Source organism: Gigantopelta aegis, chromosome 15 (assembly GCF_016097555.1).
Source record: "Gigantopelta aegis isolate Gae_Host chromosome 15, Gae_host_genome, whole genome shotgun sequence".
Lineage (NCBI taxonomy): Eukaryota > Metazoa > Mollusca > Gastropoda > Neomphalida > Peltospiridae > Gigantopelta > Gigantopelta aegis.
The window spans coordinates 28,713,937-28,734,734 of record NC_054713.1 but is presented as its reverse complement, the minus strand read 5'-3'; the positions used below and the strand labels follow the sequence as shown (position 1 = coordinate 28,734,734).

General features: G+C 37.9%; 1 protein-coding gene across 8 annotated transcripts in view; it reads left to right on the top strand.

Annotated features, from left to right (window-relative positions):
- Positions 1 to 20,798, top strand: part of LOC121390769 (zinc finger protein rotund-like) — a 176,016-nt gene that overhangs the window by 64,267 nt on the left and 90,951 nt on the right. For 5 of the 8 annotated variants that reach the window (XM_041522679.1, XM_041522678.1, XM_041522677.1 and 2 more), the window contains exon 2: positions 11,680 to 11,725. In XM_041522679.1, the coding sequence (XP_041378613.1) occupies positions 11,680 to 11,725 (46 nt within the window). Of the gene's footprint in view, positions 1 to 3,820; positions 4,059 to 11,510; positions 11,555 to 11,679; positions 11,726 to 20,798 lie in introns of those variants that run through there. The other 3 variants (XM_041522682.1, XM_041522680.1, XM_041522681.1) reach the window with 2 other exon arrangements.

Sequence of the window (20,798 nt, the reverse complement as noted above, 5' to 3'; positions counted from 1 at the left end):
TGGTGTCGTTAAACAAAACAAACTTATACACTTTTTTCGTTCACACCAGTCTAATTTTGCAAAACCCATTTTTCATTTGTACATAAAATTCTGTACATAACTTAAATGGTCATAATGCTTAATTATGCGTTGTCTTGAGCTTTTTTTTCCTTTTTTTTTCTGCATCAGTCTCAAAAGATTTTGCACAATTTTTAATTATTAGAAACCTACATGATACGTTTTGTCAAATTTCTAATTATGAGTAAATGTGCACAAGTTTTGTACAAAGTTCCATATATTTTATACAAAATCACAACAGTGAACAGCGAAAAACCGCTACATTGCCCTAAAGTTTCAATTTTTTTAATTTTCTTTAAAAAAAAATATGTTCTGCACTTATAAGACATCTTACCTGGGGCACAATAATATTTGGTATGAAAATTGTCAATCAATAAAAAAAAAACCTTCTACCCAAAGGCATGATGACAAGTCTCTTGTGTTACGTTATATCTGTTGACCTTTTGTTTATGACACATGAGTGGTATCACCCCTGGGTGGTTACATCAACCCATCAAGCCACAGTCTATAACTTGTTCCATTCAGCAATCCATGATTATATAGAAAGAAAGAAAGAAATGTTTTATTTAACGACACACTCAACACATTTTATTTACGGTTATATGGCATCAGATTTTGAGAGGAAAGCCACTGTCGCCACTACATGAGCTACTCTTTCCGATTAGCAGCAAGGGATCTTTTATTTGTGCTTTCCACAGGCAGGATAGCACAAACCATGGCCTTTGTTGAACCAGTTATGGATCACTGGTCAGTGCAAGTGGTTTACAGCCTACCAGCCTGTAGACCGATGGCCTAACAACGATGCCACCGAGGCCGGTATAATTATATAGTGTAACCAGTTTCATGGTGTGTTTATTCTATAGCATGTCTCTTGAAATTGGATATAAATGAGTTATTGGATGTTACTGGAGATATTCTTTTATGCCTTATATATATTACTGAACTATATACACTGATTATGTAACAGGTTGAAATATAGTGTGAGTTATTCTTGAACGATAATCTGATTAAATGATGCATTGAGACATATATTGTCACTATATATTACTGAACTATATATACTGATTATATAACAGGTTGAAATATAGTGTGAGTTATTCTTGGACTATAATCTGATTAAATGATGCATTGAGACATATAGTGTCACTATATATTACTGAACTATATATACTGATTATATAACAGGTTGAAATATAATGTGAGTTATTCTTGAACGATAATCTGATTAAATGATGCATTGAGACATATATTGTCACTATATATTACTGAACTATATATACTGATTATATAACAGGTTGAAATATAGTGTGAGTTATTCTTGGACTATAATCTGATTAAATGATGGATTAAAACATATAGTGTCACTATATATTACTGAACTATATTCACTGATTATATAACAGGTTGAAATATAGTGTGAGTTATTCTTGGACTATGATCTGATTAAATGATGGATTGAAACATATATTGTCACTATATATTGCTGAACTATATATACTGATTATATAACAGGTTGAAATATAGTGTGAGTTATTCTTGGACTATAATCTGATTAAATGATGGATTGAGACATATGGTGTCACTATATATTACTGAACTATACACTGATTATATAATGGTTTGAAATATAGTGTGAGTTATTCTTGAACTATGATCTGATTAAATGATGCATTGAGACATAGTGTCACTAAATATTACTGAACTATACACTGATTATATAACAGGTTGAAATATAGTGTGAGTTATTCTTGGACTATAATCTGATTAAATAATGCATTGAGACATATATTGTCACTATATATTACTGAACTATATATACTGATTATATAACAGGTTGAAATATAGTGTGAGTTATTCTTGGACTATAATCTGATTAAATAATGCATTGAGACATATATTGTCACTATATATTACTGAACTATATATACTGATTATATAACAGGTTGAATTATAGTGTGAGTTATTCTTGGACTATGATCTGATTAAATGATGCATTGAAACATATAGTGTCACTATATATTACTGAACTATACACTGATTATATAACGTGTTGAAATATAGTGTGAGGTATTCTTGAACTTTAATCTGATTAAATGATGAATTGAGACATATAGTGTCGCTTATTGTTAAAGCATACACCAGTTAAATGATGGTTTCAGATATTATTGGCGATTTCAGTTTTCCCGATTTCATAAGATATTCCAGAGCTGTGGTATTCAAGGCTATATGTAGTATGTAGTATGTAATATATACTACCCTCTAGGTAATTATAAAAAACGGTAGCAATGAGCAAGAACTGATTTTGGTTTTAATTCACATTCTCTTGTGCTAGATTTACTCAATCTATACAAGTGTCACATTTACTCAGTCTATACAAGTGACACATTTACTCAATTTTTACAAGTGTCACATTTACTCAATCTATACAAGTGTCACATTTATTCTTTCTCTAGAACAAGTGACACATTTAGTATTTCTCTAGAACCAGTGTCACATTTAACCATTCTTTAGAACAAATGTCACATGTTCTCTAGAACATACACATAAATTTATGCATTTTCTAGAAAAGTGTCACATTTACTGTCTGGAATAAATTTTGCATTTGCTTTCTCTAGAACAAACATTACCTTGGGTTTTTTTCTCTAAAACAAATGTCACAACTGCTTTCTCTAGAGCAAGTGTCACATTTACTTTTTATAGAACAAATGTAGTAGTTGCTTTTTCTAAAAAAAAGTTTCACATTTACTTTCTATAGAACATACATCACATTTGCTTTCTGTAGAGTAAGTGTCACATTTACTATTTCTCTAGAAAAAATGTTGTACTTTCTCTAAAACAACTGTTACTCTTTTTTAACAAGTGTCACATTTACTCGTTCAAGAACAAATGTCATATTTTCTCTTTCTCTAGAACTAGTGTCACACTTACTTTTTCTCTAGAACTAGTGTCACTCTTACTCTTTCTCTAGAACCAATGTCACACTTACTTTTTCTCTAGAACTAGTGTCACTCTTACTCTTTCTCTAGAACCAGTGTCACACTTACTCTTTCTCTAGAACTAGTGTCAAACTTATTCTTTCTCTAGAATTAGTGTCACTCTTTCTCTAGAACCAGTGTCACTCTTACTCTTTCTCTAGAACCAGTGTCACACTTATTCTTTCTTTAGAACTACTGTGACACTTACTCTTTTTCTATAACTAGTGTGACTCTTACTCTTTCTCTAGAACTAGTGTCACATTTACCATAATGTGACCTAATGAGACATATCATGTTTAGGCAGCTGACAGATGCTGTGCTAGTGTTTCTTTGAACAAATCTTTCACACATAAAAGACTGAAATTTGGTAACTCACCACAAAGGACTGGCCATTGTTTGAGTAACTAGTTATTGGATTTTGTTGTGTTTTATTCACAAAAGAGCTTTTGCCAGTGTATGCAGACATGGTTTTTAATTTCTTAATACATGTAATTTATAAATGACCATCACAATGGGTGAAATGAAACCTCAACAAAAGATACTGCGAGACAAAAATGTCATCAGTAATTGAGTGTGTCTCTGTGTGTGTGTGTGTGCATGCACTTTAAAGAACAGACTAAGACCGATTCAGACAAAGAATTGAGCGATATTGAAAAATGGATAAGTGGTGCACGTGACCTTGAGAAACCACTAATATCAAAAACCAATCAAAGGATGCACTAAAAAAGAAATCTGAAGTATGGATGTCCTTAAATGGTGCATGTGAGAATAGACAAACGGACGTTCCACGTGAGCGGTTCTATAGGAAATGATTGTATGATAATTATACATGAGTGCACATTTACCTGGTGTCACCCATCAGTGAGCAGGGACTGGCTGTGCAGAGAGGTGCAGCAGGTGTTAATGCACATCGTTAGCTCATCAGACTTGGTTAATTAGTTCGCCATAAAGTACCACTGGCAATTTGTTGGCTCGATCAAATCGCAGCTAAATCTCAGATTTGTCGTCATGTATTATTACAATGTGGTAAGTGACTTTTTTTTAGCTTATTAATTTGTAACACGATAACATTTCTGATGTTTTTTGTACTGTTGTTAAGTATAAATGATCGGAATGAAAATGGCTGGAATGATACCGTAGCATATTGTTGAATTTCAGAGCTGGCGAATTTTTTTTCTTCTTCAGTTTTAGTTATAAAAACTATTTTTCTATTAGCAGCAAAGAATGTTATAAATTCACTTTGTATTTCCACGCTAGGTCATACATACTAAGACGTACACGTTCTGAATCTACACTAGATCACATATACTACGACGTACACGTTCTGAATCTATACTAGATCACACATACTAAGACATGTTCTGAATCTACACTAGACTACACATACTCAGACATGTTCTGAATCTACACTAGATCACACATACTCAGACATGTTCTGAATCTACACTAGATCACACATACTAAGACATGTTCTGAATCTACACTAGATCACACATACTCAGACATGTTCTGAATCTACACTAGATCACACATACTCAGACATGTTCTGAATCTACACTAGATCACACATATACTCAGACATGTTCTGAATCTACACTAGATCACACATACTAAGACATGTTCTGAATCTACACTAGATCACACATACTCAGACATGTTCTGAATCTACACTAGATCACACATACTCAGACATGTTCTGAATCTACACTAGATCACACATATACTCAGACATGTTCTGAATCTACACCAGATCACACATACTAAGACATGTTCTGATCTAGAATCTACACTAGATCACATATACTCAGACATGTTCTGAATCTACACTAGATCACACATATACTCAGACATGTTCTGAATCTACACCAGATCACACATACTCAGACATGTTCTGAATCTACACTAGATCACACACTCAGACATGTTCTGAATCTACACTAGATCACACATATACTCAGACATGTTCTGAATCTACACTAGATCACACATACTCAGACATGTTCTGAATCTACACTAGATCACACATACTCAGCCATGTTCTGAATCTATACCAGATCACACATACTAAGACATCTTCTGAATCTACACCAGATCACATATACTAAGACATCTTCTGAATCTACACTAGATCACACATACTAAGACATCTTCTGAATCTACACTAGATCACACATACTAAGACATCTTCTGAATCTACACCAGATCACACATACTAAGACATCTTCTGAATCTACACCAGATCACACATACTAAGACATCTTCTGAATCTACACTAGATAACACATACTAAGACATCTTCTGAATCTACACTAGATCACACATACTAAGGCACCACCTGACTCTGTCAGGAATCATTTGAATAAATTGAAAAATAAAATAATGTCCACTTTTCCATGATCAGGGATCGATCCAAGATCTCTTTGTTCATCCTATAGTAGGCCTAAGGAGTTAAAGTCCACTGATGGTTGTATGCAATATAACTGTCCACAGATAAATTTCAAACACAGCATGACTACAGCATAACTAATTTATTTACGAAAATCAGCCAGTTTGAAATGAAAATACTTTTTACTCCATCAATAATGTACTTTTCCAATTCCTCATCTTGTCTATAATGTCATGCCAGCTAGAATACATGCAAACTATGTGAAGGTGTTAGGCCCATCTCCCATGTGCATGGGCTTTTATTCAGTATTGACCCAGTCACCATGAACCACACCAATAAACTGCTTTTGATAACCATAGAATTGATTTTTTTCATGCATCCGTTCGTTTTCTGCATTCTATTCCCACATTGCACAAAAAACCCACATGCGTTGAACCCTTGCAATTAATGCCCACTACTCACCAACACCATGCCCACACTGGACCCTTGCCATGCCTTTCATCCTTGTCATGCCCGCATCCTTACCATGCCTGCACCTTGCCATGACTGCATTCTTACCATGCCAGCATCCTTGCCATGCCAGCATCCTTACCATGCCAACATCCTTGCCATGCCAGCATCCTTACCATGCCCGCATCCTTACCATGCCTGCACCTTGCCATGACTGCATTCTTACCATGCCAGCATCCTTGCCATGCCAGCATCCTTACCATGCCAACATCCTTGCCATGCCAGCATCCTTGCCATGCCTGCACCCTTGCCATGCCAGCATCCTTGCCATGCCTGCACCCTTGCCATGCCAGCACCCTTGCCATGCCAGCACCCTTGCCATGCCTGTATTCTTACCATGCCTGCACACATGTCATGCTGGCATCCTTGCCATATCTACACCCTTGCCATGTTTACATCTTTTCCATACATGCACCCTTGCCATGCCTGTACCCTTGCTATACCTGCATCTTTGCCATACCCATATTCTTGCCCTGCCCACACCCTTTCCATGCCAGCAATGCCCCCTCACCATGCCTAAAACCACACACATAGCAATCTGGCCTTACTATAAAATCCCCTCTTTCAGGACTCGAAATTAACAGAGGCACTGCCAGCAATTGTGATGGTTGCTATATGAAGTGTTGTAGGCCAGGGGCTTTGCTAAAGACATTGTTTTGACACTGAATACAAATTATTGCCGTTGGGATAACTTTTGGGTTTTTAATGTTGTGTTGATTTAATTACACACTTTGTGCTGTTATACGATTTACTCTATTCTCTTTGAACATCCAATAGCCGATGATTAATAAATCAATGTGCTCTAGTGTTGTCGTTAAATAAAACAAACAAACTATTCTGATTGAACGAGACGTTGCAGAAAAATGTCATTACGTCAACTGGGAATTCATTACGTACCTTTTATGTAAAACAGGTCATGGAAAGGTCAATAGAAACTGATTTATGTTTATTTTAACTAAATAAGGTGTGTTGTTTCAGGCGCATGTACAGGAATTTTAGTTGGGAGGGGCCTAAACTGTGGCAATCGAAGTTTATGGGGTGGTTAAGACGTGCTCCCCCAGAAAATATATAGAAAAAAAGAAAATTTGCTTTAGCATGGGTGTGTGCGTGTGTCAAACCGTAAAACTCCCACCCTGCACATGCTCCTGTGTGTTTTAAATATATAACTGTCTTTTTTTGGGGGGGGGGGGGGGGTAAATTTATCTTGCACATGTGTGTTATAAATATATAACTGTCTTTTGGGGGGGGGGGGAGGGAATTTATCTATGTATATTGTGTAAACTCGCATAGCATAATAAAGCAATTTCATACATAAATGATTTTATACAATTTGTGACGGTTGTACATCGATAAAATCACCAAAAATTACAAACACTTCTTATGTGTTGCACAAGTTACTGGTTTCTAATTGCTAAAGGCAGGCTTAAAACTGGCATAGGTAATCACTTTGCCCATGGCAAAAACTTTAGAAAATTGCCATAGGTAACAAATTCTTAAGTTTGAGTCCTGTAGATGTCGTGTTATATTTGATGAAAGGGTGAAATATTTAACCCAGATGACTGCTGTATACAGGTCAGTCTGTATTACGTGATAATAATCATATAGTGTCTTAACACAGGTGGCCACTGTATACAGGTCAGTCTGTATCTTAATTATGATGAGAATCATAGTTATGTCTTAACACAGGTGGCTGCTGTATACAGGTCACTTTGTATCACTTGATAAGAATCATATAGTGATGTCTTAACACAGATGGCTGCTGTATACAGGTCACTTTGTATCACTTGATAAGAATCATATAGTGATGTCTTAACACAGGTGGCCGCTGTATACAGGTCAGTCTGTATTTTGTAATGGAGAATCATATAGTGAAGTCTTAACACAGGTGGCTACTGTATACAGATCAGTCTGTATTTTGTAATGAAGAATCATATAGTGTCTTAACACAGGTGGCCACTGTATACAGGTCAGTCTGTATTTTGTAATGGAGAATCATACAGTGATGTCGTAACACAGGTGGCCGCTATATACAGGTCAGTCTGTATTTTGTAATGGAGAATCATACAGTGATGTCTTAACTCAGGTGGCCGCTATATACAGGTCAGCCTGTATTTTGTAATGGAGAATCATACAGTGATGTCTATAACAGGTGGCCGCTGTATACAGGTCAGTCTGTATTTTGTAATGGAGAATCATACAGTGATGTCTTACCACAGGTGGCCGCTGTATACAGGTCAGTCTGTATTTTGTAATGGAGAATCATACAGTGATGTCTTAACACAGGTGGCCGCTGTATACAGGTCAGTCTGTATTTTGTAATGGAGAATCCTACAGTGATGTCTTAACACAGGTGGCCATATATACAGGTCAGTCTGTATTTTGTAATGGAGAATCCTACAGTGATGTCTTAACACAGGTGGCCGCTATATACAGGTCAGTCTGTATTTTGTAATGGAGAATCCTACAGTGATGTCTTAACACAGGTGGCCGCTATATACAAGTCAGTCTGTATATTTAGTAATGGAGAATCATACAGTGATGTCTTACCACAGGTGGCCACTGTATACAGGTCAGTCTGTATTTTGTAATGGAGAATCATACAGTGATGTCTTAACACAGGTGGCCACTGTATACAGGTCAGTCTGTATTTTGTAATGGAGAATCATACAGTGAAGTCTTAACACAGGTGGCCGCTGTATATAGGTCAGTCTGTATTTTGTAATGGAGAATCATACAGTGAAGCCTTAACACAGGTGGCCGCTGTATACAGGTCAGTCTGTATTTTGTAATGGAGAATCATACAGTGAAGTCTTAAAACAGGTGGCCGCTGTATACAGGTCAGTCTGTATTTTGTCTTAACACTGGTTGGTGGGCGGAACATAGCCCAGTGGTAAAGTGTTCGCCTGATACGTGGTCAGTCTAGGATCGATTCACGTCACTGTCCACACTGCTATTGGGCTATTTCTCATTCCCATGGCTGGTACAAAGGCAGTGGTATGTGCTGTCCTGTCTGTAAAATGATGCATGTAAAAGATCCCTTGCTACCAATGGACAAATCCAGCGGTTTTCGTCTCTAGGGCTGTTTCTCAAATTACTAAATGTTTGACATCCAATAACTGATGAATAATATATCAATGTGCTCAACTTTAACTTTTAACACTGGCTGCTTAATACAGTTCACATGGGATTAAATTACATGATTTTCGAGTATAGTAACACATGGTTTGTTATGACAGATGGCTGCTTACGAGCAGTCACTTTGTACTGTGATATCTGTAAAGGGGTGCCCTAACTTTAGGGGTGCCCTAATTTTTTGTAGTAATCACTTGTAGGATATAACAACTCTAATTGTTTTATCTGGGAAGACGTTGAACAAAGCTTGCCAGTTTAAACATAGTTTGTGGGGAAATATGAAAGCTTATTTTCCATTAAAATCAAGAAAATATGAATGTACAAAAACTTACTGACAGTATTATAAATTTTGGATAATAATAGGTTTTATGGACCCATGAAATCCTGACATTTTGACATATTATAAAATTCTTGACGGTTGTACTTTAATGTGATTTGCTCAGAACTTGCGATTTGTAATAAGGAACAGAACATGTTCTGAAAAAAAAGTTTATTTTGTTTAATGACACCACTAGAGCACATTGATTAATTAATCATCGGCTATTGGATGTCAAACATTTGGTAATTCTGACTCGTAGTCATCAGAGGAAACCCGCTACATTTTTTCTAATGCAGCAAGGGATCTTTTATATGCACTTTCCCACAGACAGGAAAACACATACCACGACCTTTGTCCAGTTGTAATGCACTGGTTGGAACGAGAAAAAATCCAGTCAGCTAAATGGATCCACCGAGGTGGTTCGATCCTGCAACGCAAGCACCTCAAGCGAGCACTCAACCCACTGAGCTAAATCCCACACCCATCACCATACTAAGAATAGATGCAATGAAATGGCTGTACCGGCCTCGGTGCTGTCGTGGTTAATTAAGCCATCGCACTTAAGGCTGGTAGGTACAGGGTTCACTGCCCGGTATTGGCTACCACCCAGAGCGAGCTTTAACAACTCAATGGGTAGGTAGGTAGGTTTAAGACCGCGATACCCTCTTCTCTGTCACATGTTCTAATTCTTGTGACTGTGACACAACTTGTAGCATAAAGACTAATGTCATGATCTAAGTGTTCTCACATTACGATTCATTCGCATGTGACATGTCAGTGTGACCCGTCGCGTACAGGAGACATAGCCCAGTGTTAAAACGCTCACCCGAGTCATGGTTGGTGTAGGATCGATCCTCCTCAGTGAGCCCATTGGGCTATTTCTCATTCCAACCAGTGCATAACGACTGGTATATCAAAGGCCGTGTATGTGCTATATACACTGTCTGCAGGATGGTGCATATAAAAGATACCTTGCTACTAATGGAAAATTGTAGCAGATTTTTGCTCTCTAAAACTATATGTCAAAATTGCCTAATGTTTGACATCCAATAACCGATGATTAATAAATCACTGTGCTCTAGCTACAGACAGGATAGCACATACCACAGACTTTGATATACCAGTCGTGGTGCCCTGGCTGGAATGAGAAATAGCTCAATGGGCCCATTAACAGGGATCGATCCTAGACTGACAGTGTATCAGGTGAATGCTTTACCAGTTAAATTCAGTTTTTCCCCATCCCAACCATTGCCCTATGACTAGTACATCAAAGACGATGGTATGTACTGTCTTGTCTTTTGGTAAACAACATATAAACCATTCCTTGCTGCATTATATTTCTTCTCCTTTCCTGCATCGACTAAACATCCAAATAACTATTTGTTAGAAAAAGGAAGGAAATGTGTTATTTAACAACACACTCAACATATTTTATTTACGGTTATATGGCATTAGACATATGGTTAAGGACCACACAGATATAAAAAGAGGAAACCCACTGCCACCAATCCATTGGCTATTCTTTTCAATTAGCAGCAAGGGATCTTTTATATATGCACCATCTCACAGACAGGATAATACATACCACAGCTTTTGTTACACCAGTTGTGGAGCACTGGCTGGAACAAGAAATAGCCCAATGGGCCCACTGACGGGGATCGATCCTAAACCGACCAAGCATCAAGCGAGCACTTTACCACTGGGCTATACATCCCGCCCCCCCCACCCCCCCACCCCCATTTGTTAGACACCAAATAGCCGGTGTTTAAAATGTGCTCACATATAACAATAGTCAGGTGGTCTCTTAAGACAGGTTGCTGGATAATACAAGTTATTTTGCATGTACAATATGAAGGCAGGTGGCTGCTTTAACCAAGTTGGCCACTGTAGCAGATTTTTTTCTTCCTTCCATTTTTTCCTTTTCTGTTCAGTACCTACTTGAACCTACATGTTCGTTTCTCCCCTTGCATATTATGCAGTACTATTTTGACGACACATCCATGAAGCAACTGCAGACATAAATAACTCTGCAAATGCTGCCGCTTTCTTATCACATGCCAGTAACTGGCACAAAAGCATGTCATTGCGACTTTTTCAGCATATAGCTGTCGGTGCAGTACGCACCGTGCAATCAATGATCGTATGAGGCTGCAGAATGGGACAGACCATTTGCCTGTGGGTGTGCAAATTTTTTTGCTTTTCGTGTGTGTGAGTGTGTGTGTGTGTGTTTTTTTTTTTTTATCATCGTATTAAATGCGGAAAAAACCATCCCCATTTCATTGTTGTTATTTTCTTTGCAGGCTCCGCCACATGAGATGAATAGTCCAGGGCCCAATGCCACTCCAGGTAAGCTATGTTGTTACTAAACTTTTTCTCTTAGTTACCACTGAAATGCTAATTTGTTAAAAAGGAAGAGAGAGAGAAAAAAAGAAGAAAAAAAAGAAAAGAAAATGAAAGAAAGAAATGGAAATGGTTGGCGTTAACTGTGTTGAGTGTGCAGCTGTTGTACTGGTTGTTTTGTGATGAGGACTGCTACTAAATGTTTTGTGATGAGGAGTGTGTGAGTGTGAGTTTGTGTTTGTGTGTGTTTTTACCCCCTTGTACAGGAGATGTGGGGCTGCCCACATATTACATAATTCACTGCTTCTCCGCATGTACGACTCATTGCTTCTCTGCATGTGTTGTACACAACTCAATCATACAGGGTTTTGGCGCTAAGCTTTTAAATGTCGTTGTGCAAGGCTTTAAAAAAAAAAAAAAAATGTTTGCGGGATTCCATTTCATTCACAGAACCTATGGTTTTAAAATGTTTTGTCTTTCTTTTTACTTTCAGTTTTAAAATATAATAACAAATGAATGTAAAAATACATACTGTTTGGAAACACTGTTATTACAGTGTTAAAGTGGTAATTAAGTGCGTTATTATTATTATTATACTTATAATTATTTTATTGTTTTATACAATCACTGACTAGTTTAAAAGATACCTTTTCTGTTTCACAAACTGCATTTTAAACTATTAAAAAAAAATCAGGATAAGTAGCAAGATATATTTTATATGCACCATCCCACAGACAGGACAGCACATACCAAGGCCTTTGATTTTTACCAATCATGGTACACTGGCTGGAATGAGAAATAGCCCAGTGGTAAAGTGGTCACCAGATATGCAGCCGGTCTTGGATCGATCCTCATCGGTGGGCTCATTGAGCTATTTCTCGTTCCAGCCAGTGCACCATGACTGGTATATCAAAGGCCTTTGTATGTGCTACCCTGTCTGTGGGATGGTGCATATAACAGCTATCTTTCTACTAGTGGGAAAATGTAGCAGGTTACCACCCCTCTGAGGCTAAAATTACCAAATGTTTCACATCCAACAGCCATTGATTAATAAATCAATATGCTCAAATGGTGTCTTTAAACAAAACAAACTTTAACATTCAACATCACATGACCAGAAACTTGTTGGTTTGCCAAAGTTGATTTAAAAGAAAAGGTGTGGCCACTAAACAGTGACTGCTTAAAACAGGTCAGTTTGTATTTTGTTAGATAAGTAGAGAGAATACAGGGTGTGTCCATGCTGTTTTATAGATGTGCCTTCTTTGCACTTGCTTTTGCATAAGGGCTGTTCCAGAATTAGTCAGGGATGGGGGTGATGGCTGGAGGTGGAGAGTTAAGGGTTTATATATATATATATATTAATATATATATATATATAGAGAGAGAGAGAGAGATATATATGCATGACCTACAAAAAGATAATTTATTTAAACTACTGGTATATATATGCATAAAGGAAAACAGATGGCAGAGCAGTTAGGCATAATTATGGTGCCTCCCACCCCCATCCCCACCTCCACCCATGTGACTGTTCTGGAACATCCCTAATTAAATATAAACATATTATTATTATTTGTTTCTGGTGGAATCTTGTATAATGAATGCATTCACTGTGAATACTGTTGTGTTTTTTCGCTGTTTCAAATTATAACATACTAAGACATTTACAGCTCTCATTTACAACACAACAACGTCGTGTCCATGTTAGACACTGATATTAATACTAATGTTCTAACGAGCTGCCAAAGTGCAACGTAATCATTTGTCATGTACCTGTTTGACTTTAAAACACTTGATCACTTATGTCTGACCTAGAGGCACGTTGTAGCTCAGCGGTAGAGTGCTCGCCTGAGGTGCGATAGGTCACGGTGCCATATGACTGATACATGTCAAATGATGTGGTATGTACTATCCTGTCCTGTGTGAAAGTACATATAAAAGATCCCCATCTACTTTCTTACCTTCTCTCTGTTTCTGTTCCTCTTTCTTTTTCTTCTTTTCTTTCTTTCTTTCTTTCTTTCTTTCTTTCTTTCTTTCTTTCTTTCTTTCTTTCTATCTGTCTCTGTCTGTCTCTCTCTCTCTCTCTTTCTCTCTCTCTCTCTCTCACTCTCACTCACTCTCACTGTCTCTCTCTGTCTCTCTCTGTCTCTCTGTCTGTCTCTGTCTCTCTGTCTCTGTCGCTCTCTCTCTCTCTCTCTCTCTCTCTCTCTCTCTCTCTCTCTCTCTCTCTCTCTCTCTCTCTCTCTCTCTCTCTCTCTCTCTCTCTCTCTCTCTCTCTCTCTCCCTCTCCCCTTTCCCTTGGATTGCAGCCAGTGCACCACAACTGGTATATCACAGGCTGTGGTATGTGCTGTCCTGTGTGGGATGGTGCATGTAATAGACCCCTTACTACTTATAGAAAAAGCAGGTTTCCTCTCTTAAGACCATATATCAAACTTACCAAATGTTTGACATTCAATAGCTGATTATTAATAAATCAATGTGCTGTAGTGGTGTCATTGAACAAAACAAACTCTCTCTCCTCTCCCCCCCCCCCCCCCCCCCCCCCCCCGTGTGTTCCAGATGCTGACTGTCCCGTAGGAAGCTATCAGGTGTTTCTGGAGATCACAGCTCCGACTATATTAGCTGTGAACGCACTGAACACCCACAGTAATTTGTGGAGTTCTGTCTTGTAGATCAGCACTGAAATGTTAATTGTGAAACAAATATTCCTTTTCTTTGACCCGGACGCGAATGGCTAATAACATTTTAAAATGTGTATAACATGATTGCCATCTGTGGATTTATACCGTATAGAGTGGCTGAAAACATACATGCAGAATTATAGGTAATATAAGAAGGCATTACAATCTTTTCACATTCCAACCAGTTCGGGCGGGACATAGCCCAGTGGTAAAGCATTCGCTTGATGCGTGGTCAGTCTGGGATCGATCCCCATTGGTGGGCCCATTGGGCTATTTCTCACTTCAGCCAGTGCACCACGACTTGTATATCAAAGGCCATGGTATATGTTATCCTGTCTGTGGGATGGTTGAGATAAAAGATCCCTTGCTGCTAATCGAAAAGAGTAGCCCATGAAGTGATGAAAGCGGGTTTCCTCTCTCTCTGTATATCTGTGTGGTCCTTAACCATAAGTCCAACGCCATATAATCGTTAATAAAATGTGTTGAATGTGTCGTTAAATAAAACATTTCCTTCCTTCCTTCCAACCAGTTCCTCATGACTAGTATATTAAAGGCCATGGTATGTGCTATCCTGTCTGTGGGAAAGTGCACATAAAAGATCCCTTGCTGCTAATGGAAAATGTAGCAGGTTTCCTCTCTAAGACCATATGTCAGAATTACCAAATGTTTGACATCCAATAGCTGATGATTAGTAAATCAATGTGCTCTAGTGTTGTTGTTAAACAAAACAGACTTTAACTCTTTTTAAAAAACCCCAGAAGATCAGGTACTTTAACTGTGACCGGTCACCTCCTTTCTCTGCTGTAAATACCCATTCAAAGAGAAGCCGATGCATAGGAATCTATTCTCAGAACGATGTCGTGCACAAACTCTTACAACTGCATGTTCTAACAATCACATTAAATACGTCAGTAATAAATTGACTGATTTTACTGACAATGGTGAGGTACATGTAAATAGTTTGTATGGTGATGTCTTGACTTTAAAGGGACAGTCCTGAGTTTACATCTATTGTAAAATATTTCCAACCATATAAAACCTTTTTCGTTGACGTAACATACACATTAAATACATTTTCTTATTTAGAATATCAGTGTCTGTATTTACAAGGTGTTTGTTGTTGTCCTAATGCTTGTAATTGCCCAGACCGGATTTTACCACCTAATAATTTCGTATGTACGAATTTTTAACATAAAAAAATCACAAGTTAAAGTAAAAACTGAGTGCTACAAACATTAGTATACGACCGCAAACACATTCGATATACAGACACTGGTATTCTAAACAAGAAAATGTATTTAGTATGAAATAGTAGTTGCCAACAAGACTCTGTTTTCGCAAACATCTTACAATGACTGCAAAGTCAGGACTGTTCCTTTAAGCATCTCTGACTTAATTAGAGTCTTGAGTCTGGACTCTAAATGTTTTATAAACACTAAGCCTCTCAAAGCAGACTTTTAACGACTCAATGGGTAGGAGCAAGCCACTACACCCTCTTCTTTCTCACTAACCACTAACACTTTAACAACTAATCCACTGTCCTGGACAGACAGCCCAGATAGCTGAGGTGTGTGCCCAGGATAGCGTGCTTGAACCTTAATTGGATATAAGCACGGAAATAAATTAAAATGAAATAAGTGCAGCATTCTACAGACAGGACAGTACATACCACAGCCTTTGTTACACCAGTTGTGGAGCACTGGTTGGAATGAGAAATAGCCTCTAAATGGGGATCAATCCTATTCTGTCTGCGCATCAAGCGAGGGCTTTACCACTGGAATACATCCCACGCCTTCCTGTATATGATGTCCTAAATTTAAAGCAAAATCACAAATGAAAATTAACTTGCTAAGCTAGACTTGTGCAAGCAATGGGCAATGGGCAATTTTAATTTTTATTCTTGCAATTTAAAGAGGCGTGTCACGTTTTTTTAAGTTTGATGATGGAGAGGTGAGGAAAAGCTGTCATCCGTCACAGCATGTGATAATTTTTACAGCCGATTGTAAGAGGAGCATTGACAATAACTCTAAAATCACACTGGGGAATGGACGTAAATCGGACAATTGCAGCGTGAACCATACAATCGTCTGTATAGAGCTAAAGTCAGTTTACGGAACGTAGACCTGAACATGATTATTCTTATTAGTGCAAGACGTTCATGAGTTTTAAAGAAAAAAATATAACACTACTGAGATTTTGTCTGGTCTTTTGTGTCTGTATGTACAATAGATCATAAAATGTTGGTAAAGAGTTATTAAAGAGTGTCAAGCAGGCCTATATGTGGGTTTGACCCCGTGACATCTGGCACGCCACATGGATGCTTTAGTGACTGAACTAAAGCTGTGTGCTCACAGACAAGAGAAAATTATTCATATTGTGAATGATCAATCTTTTGAAATCATTTGATACAAAACTGCATGACAAGTTTGATGTCTTTGTGCAACTCATCTGTTTCTGACAGCCCTGTTTAGTCAACTTACCAGATTTTGTGGATATTTCAATTTCATAAGATTCAGAGCCCATATTTCCGAACCTATCTTAGCGCTACAATATCGTAAAACCATTATAGGCTATGATGTCACTATTACGTGTGTTGTGAAATCATAGCCAATGATGGTTTTATGATATTGTAGCGCTAAGGTAGCTTTGAAAATCTATAGTTGGCATCTTGTACCAGTACTGAATGCAACTCTGTTTACATGGAGGGGTGGAATGTAGCCCACTCGTAAAGTGCTTGTTTGATGTGCAATCGGTCTAGGATCAATCCCCGTCGGTGGCCCATTGGGTTATTTTCTCGTTCCAGCCAGTGCACCATGAGTGATATTTCAAAGGTTGTGACATGTGCTGTCCTGTCTGTGGGATGGTGCATATAAAAGATCCCTTGCCACTAATGAAACAAAATATAGTGGGTTTCCTCTCTTAAGACTATATATCAAAATTACTAAGTGTTCTTCTGTGTTCAAGCTATAGTTGATCATGCTTTAGATTTGGAGTCTGGTTGTGGTGATAAAAAATGCTGTCACTGTCAAGTCTTCTTTGGAACCCCAAAACTTGACAACCAGTGTTGCTCCGTTCGACTAGTGCTTTATCCTGGCTTCATCGTAGAGGGGGTAGAGATGCAGGATGTGCTCTGGGGACTGGTCCTGTTTGACATGGGCATTTAGTTTGACATCCAATAGCTGATGATTAATAAATCAGTGTGCCCTAGTGGTGTCATTAAACAAAACAAAACAAAACAAAACTTACATGAAATCATTGCCAACAATGGCTTTACGATATTACTTAGTGCTAAGATAGCTTCGAAAAAATATATAGCCTGGAATGTTGTATCATGCAATACTGAAAGTTTACATGATATAGGATCAGTATTGTACAAGACTTAGTGTAACACATGACTGGTATATCAAAGGTCGTGGTATGTGCTATCCTGTCTGTGGGATGGTGCATGTAAAAGATCCCTTGCTACTAATCAAATGGAAAAATGTTGCGAGTTTCCTCTATGACTGTGTCAAAATTACCATATGTTTGACATCCAACAGGTGATGACTGGCCTCGGTGGCGTAGTGGTTAGGCCATCGGTCTACAGGCTGGTAGGTACTGGGTTCGGATCCCAGTTGAGGCGTGGGATTTTCAATCCAGATACCGACTCCAAACCCTGAGTGAGTGCTCCACAAGGCTCAATGGGTAGGTGTAAACCACTTGCACCGACCAGTGATCCATAATTGGTTCAACAAAGGCCGTGGTATGTGCTATCCTGTCTGTGGGATGGTGCATATAAAAAATCCCTTGCTACTAATCAAATGGAAAAATGTAGCGAGTTTCCTCTATGACTGTGTCAAAATTACCATATGTTTGACATCCAACAGGCGATGATTAATAAATCAATGTGTGCTGGTAGTGGAACATGACAAAGTTATAATGGCTGTAGTATGCAGTAGTATGAAGCAATTATTACCCATGCGGTTCAACATAACCGAGTTCATAATAATCATACGAAGCACACGTGTAATAACAAGTGTAATGACATAATCTTGGGAACGACGTCATAACACGACGTTGTTTCTCCAGACCTAGCTCAGACGCTGCATTTGAAATATGATGTCATTTCGTCGTCTCTTAGTTGTGGCTGAAACATTTTGAGTTGGGTCTTGTTATTCATAAAGGAAAAACAACAACAATAATATGGATAATAAAGAAATTATTACACTCGCGTGTGAGTCGTACTGATTTTACGAAACTCGTGTCAGGATTCATGTATTACCCTCGCTCTCACTCGGGCAATACAAAAATCCTGACACTCGTTTCGTAAAATGAGTACGACACACAAGCTCGTATAATAATCTTTATTTATTACACCAATTCAGCTCCTGGAGATGACAATTCTAACATGTGATAGACATAGCTGTCACATGTTTTTTGATTGGATAATTTTGACATGCTCATATACCACGAAGATTTCAAGCGTGGCTATCTTGGGTCCCGTCTCTGAATAGCCAGGGACCTGACTCTGGGGACAGAAAAATTTACCGGACAATTTTTAATTTTTAATCTAAAATAAAAAATGGGTCAATTTAAAAAATTTAATGTGCATTCCAAAAAGATAACAAATATAATACAGAACTCTTTTAAATTTAATTTTAATTTTTTGTCGCAGAAACGATCGGGCAGTCTAAAAAATAAAATATACTAGTTTTTGGTCAACTTACTCACTGTAGATGTAAACACTACAACACCAGTCCTTAAAATCAAGGAAGAAAATAGGATCCTATGTTAGTCCTATTTCGGGTATGCATGTAACAGGAAACCTCCTTTCCTACCCAAAGTCCACACAAGAACTGTCGAGTTATTTTAGTGACATTTTTTGTTTTAAGTATAATCAGACTTGCTACACCATACCTAATTATGTCTTTTGTAATGTTCTTCTGCTGTCTTTTAAAACAACATGCATAAAACTTGAGATTCATTGACCTTCTGATATATGTCAGTATGACAACAGAAAACTAAGTTCTTTAAAAATATAAAGCGTCTTAAATCTCCTGTGCTAATTTTGTTAATGGTGTTTCAAGGTATTGACCTAAATATCGGCTTATGTTATTTCTACTATAAGAATAAATTACTATTAATATCTAATTCCATGTTTCCAAGAGTTATTGCCAGATTAGATATGTCTGTTGTATGTCATGTGTAAAGAGATTACTCAACTCTTTTAATATCATGAGATATAGGCTGAAACCTCATTGTCACATATTCTATTGACTTTCATTCAAACTCCATTCTCAGTGACACACAGCTGTGAAAACCAAGCTGAAGGTCACTGTGAACTTGAATGGCTGAGAATAAAAAGTTTGTTTGTTCTGTCTTAATGACACCACTAGAGCACATTGATTTTATTTATCATCAGCTAGTGAAGGAAGGAAGGAAATATTTTATTTAACGACACACTCAACACATTTTATTTATGATTATATGGCATCAGATATATGGTTAAGGACCACACAGATTTTGAGAGGAAACCCGCTGTTGCCACTACATGGGCTACTCTTTCCGATTAGCAGCAAGGGATCTTTTATTTGCGCTTCCCACAGGCAGGAGAGCACAAACCACGGCCTTTGTTGAACCAGTTATGGATCACTGGTCGGTGCAAGTGGTTTACACCTACCCATTGAGCCTTGCGGAGTTGGTATGTGGATTAAAAATCCTATGCCTCGACTGGGATCCGAACCCAGTACCTACCAGCCTGTAGACCGATGGCCTAACCACTACGCCACCGAGGCCGGTGAACTGGAATGGCTGAGAATAAAAACTTTGTTTTATTTTAATGACACCACTAGAGCACATTGATGTTATTTATCATCAACTATTAGATGTCATACATTTGGCAATGTTTTGACTTGCAGTCATAGAGGAAACCCGTTGCAATTTTTCCATTAGCAGCAAGGCATCTTTTATAGTTGCACTTTCCCACAGACAGGACAGCACATATCACGGCCTTTGATATACCAGTCGTGGTGCACTGGTTGGGATGGGGAAGAGACCAGTCGTTGAGAACGGCTCCACTGAGGTGGTTCGATCCTACGATGCAGACACCTCGGGCGAGAGCTCTACCTACTGAGCTAGATCCAGCTTCTTGGCTGAGAATCAATTAATTAAGCAATTAGTATTGTTTAATTACATTAGTGATATAAAACTTTAACTTTGATTGTGTAGTAATCTAGGATTCATTTTAAAAATAATAACTAAGCACTGGCGTAGTAAGTGGGGGGGGGGGGGGGGCATTTTGCTTTATATTTACTTTATAATAGTGTAAAAGTGTGTAAATATTAAAGTGTGCCCTCCCACTTTTTGCCATCTTTTTTATTTATTTATTTTAAAAAAAAAAAATTATTACCCCCAGA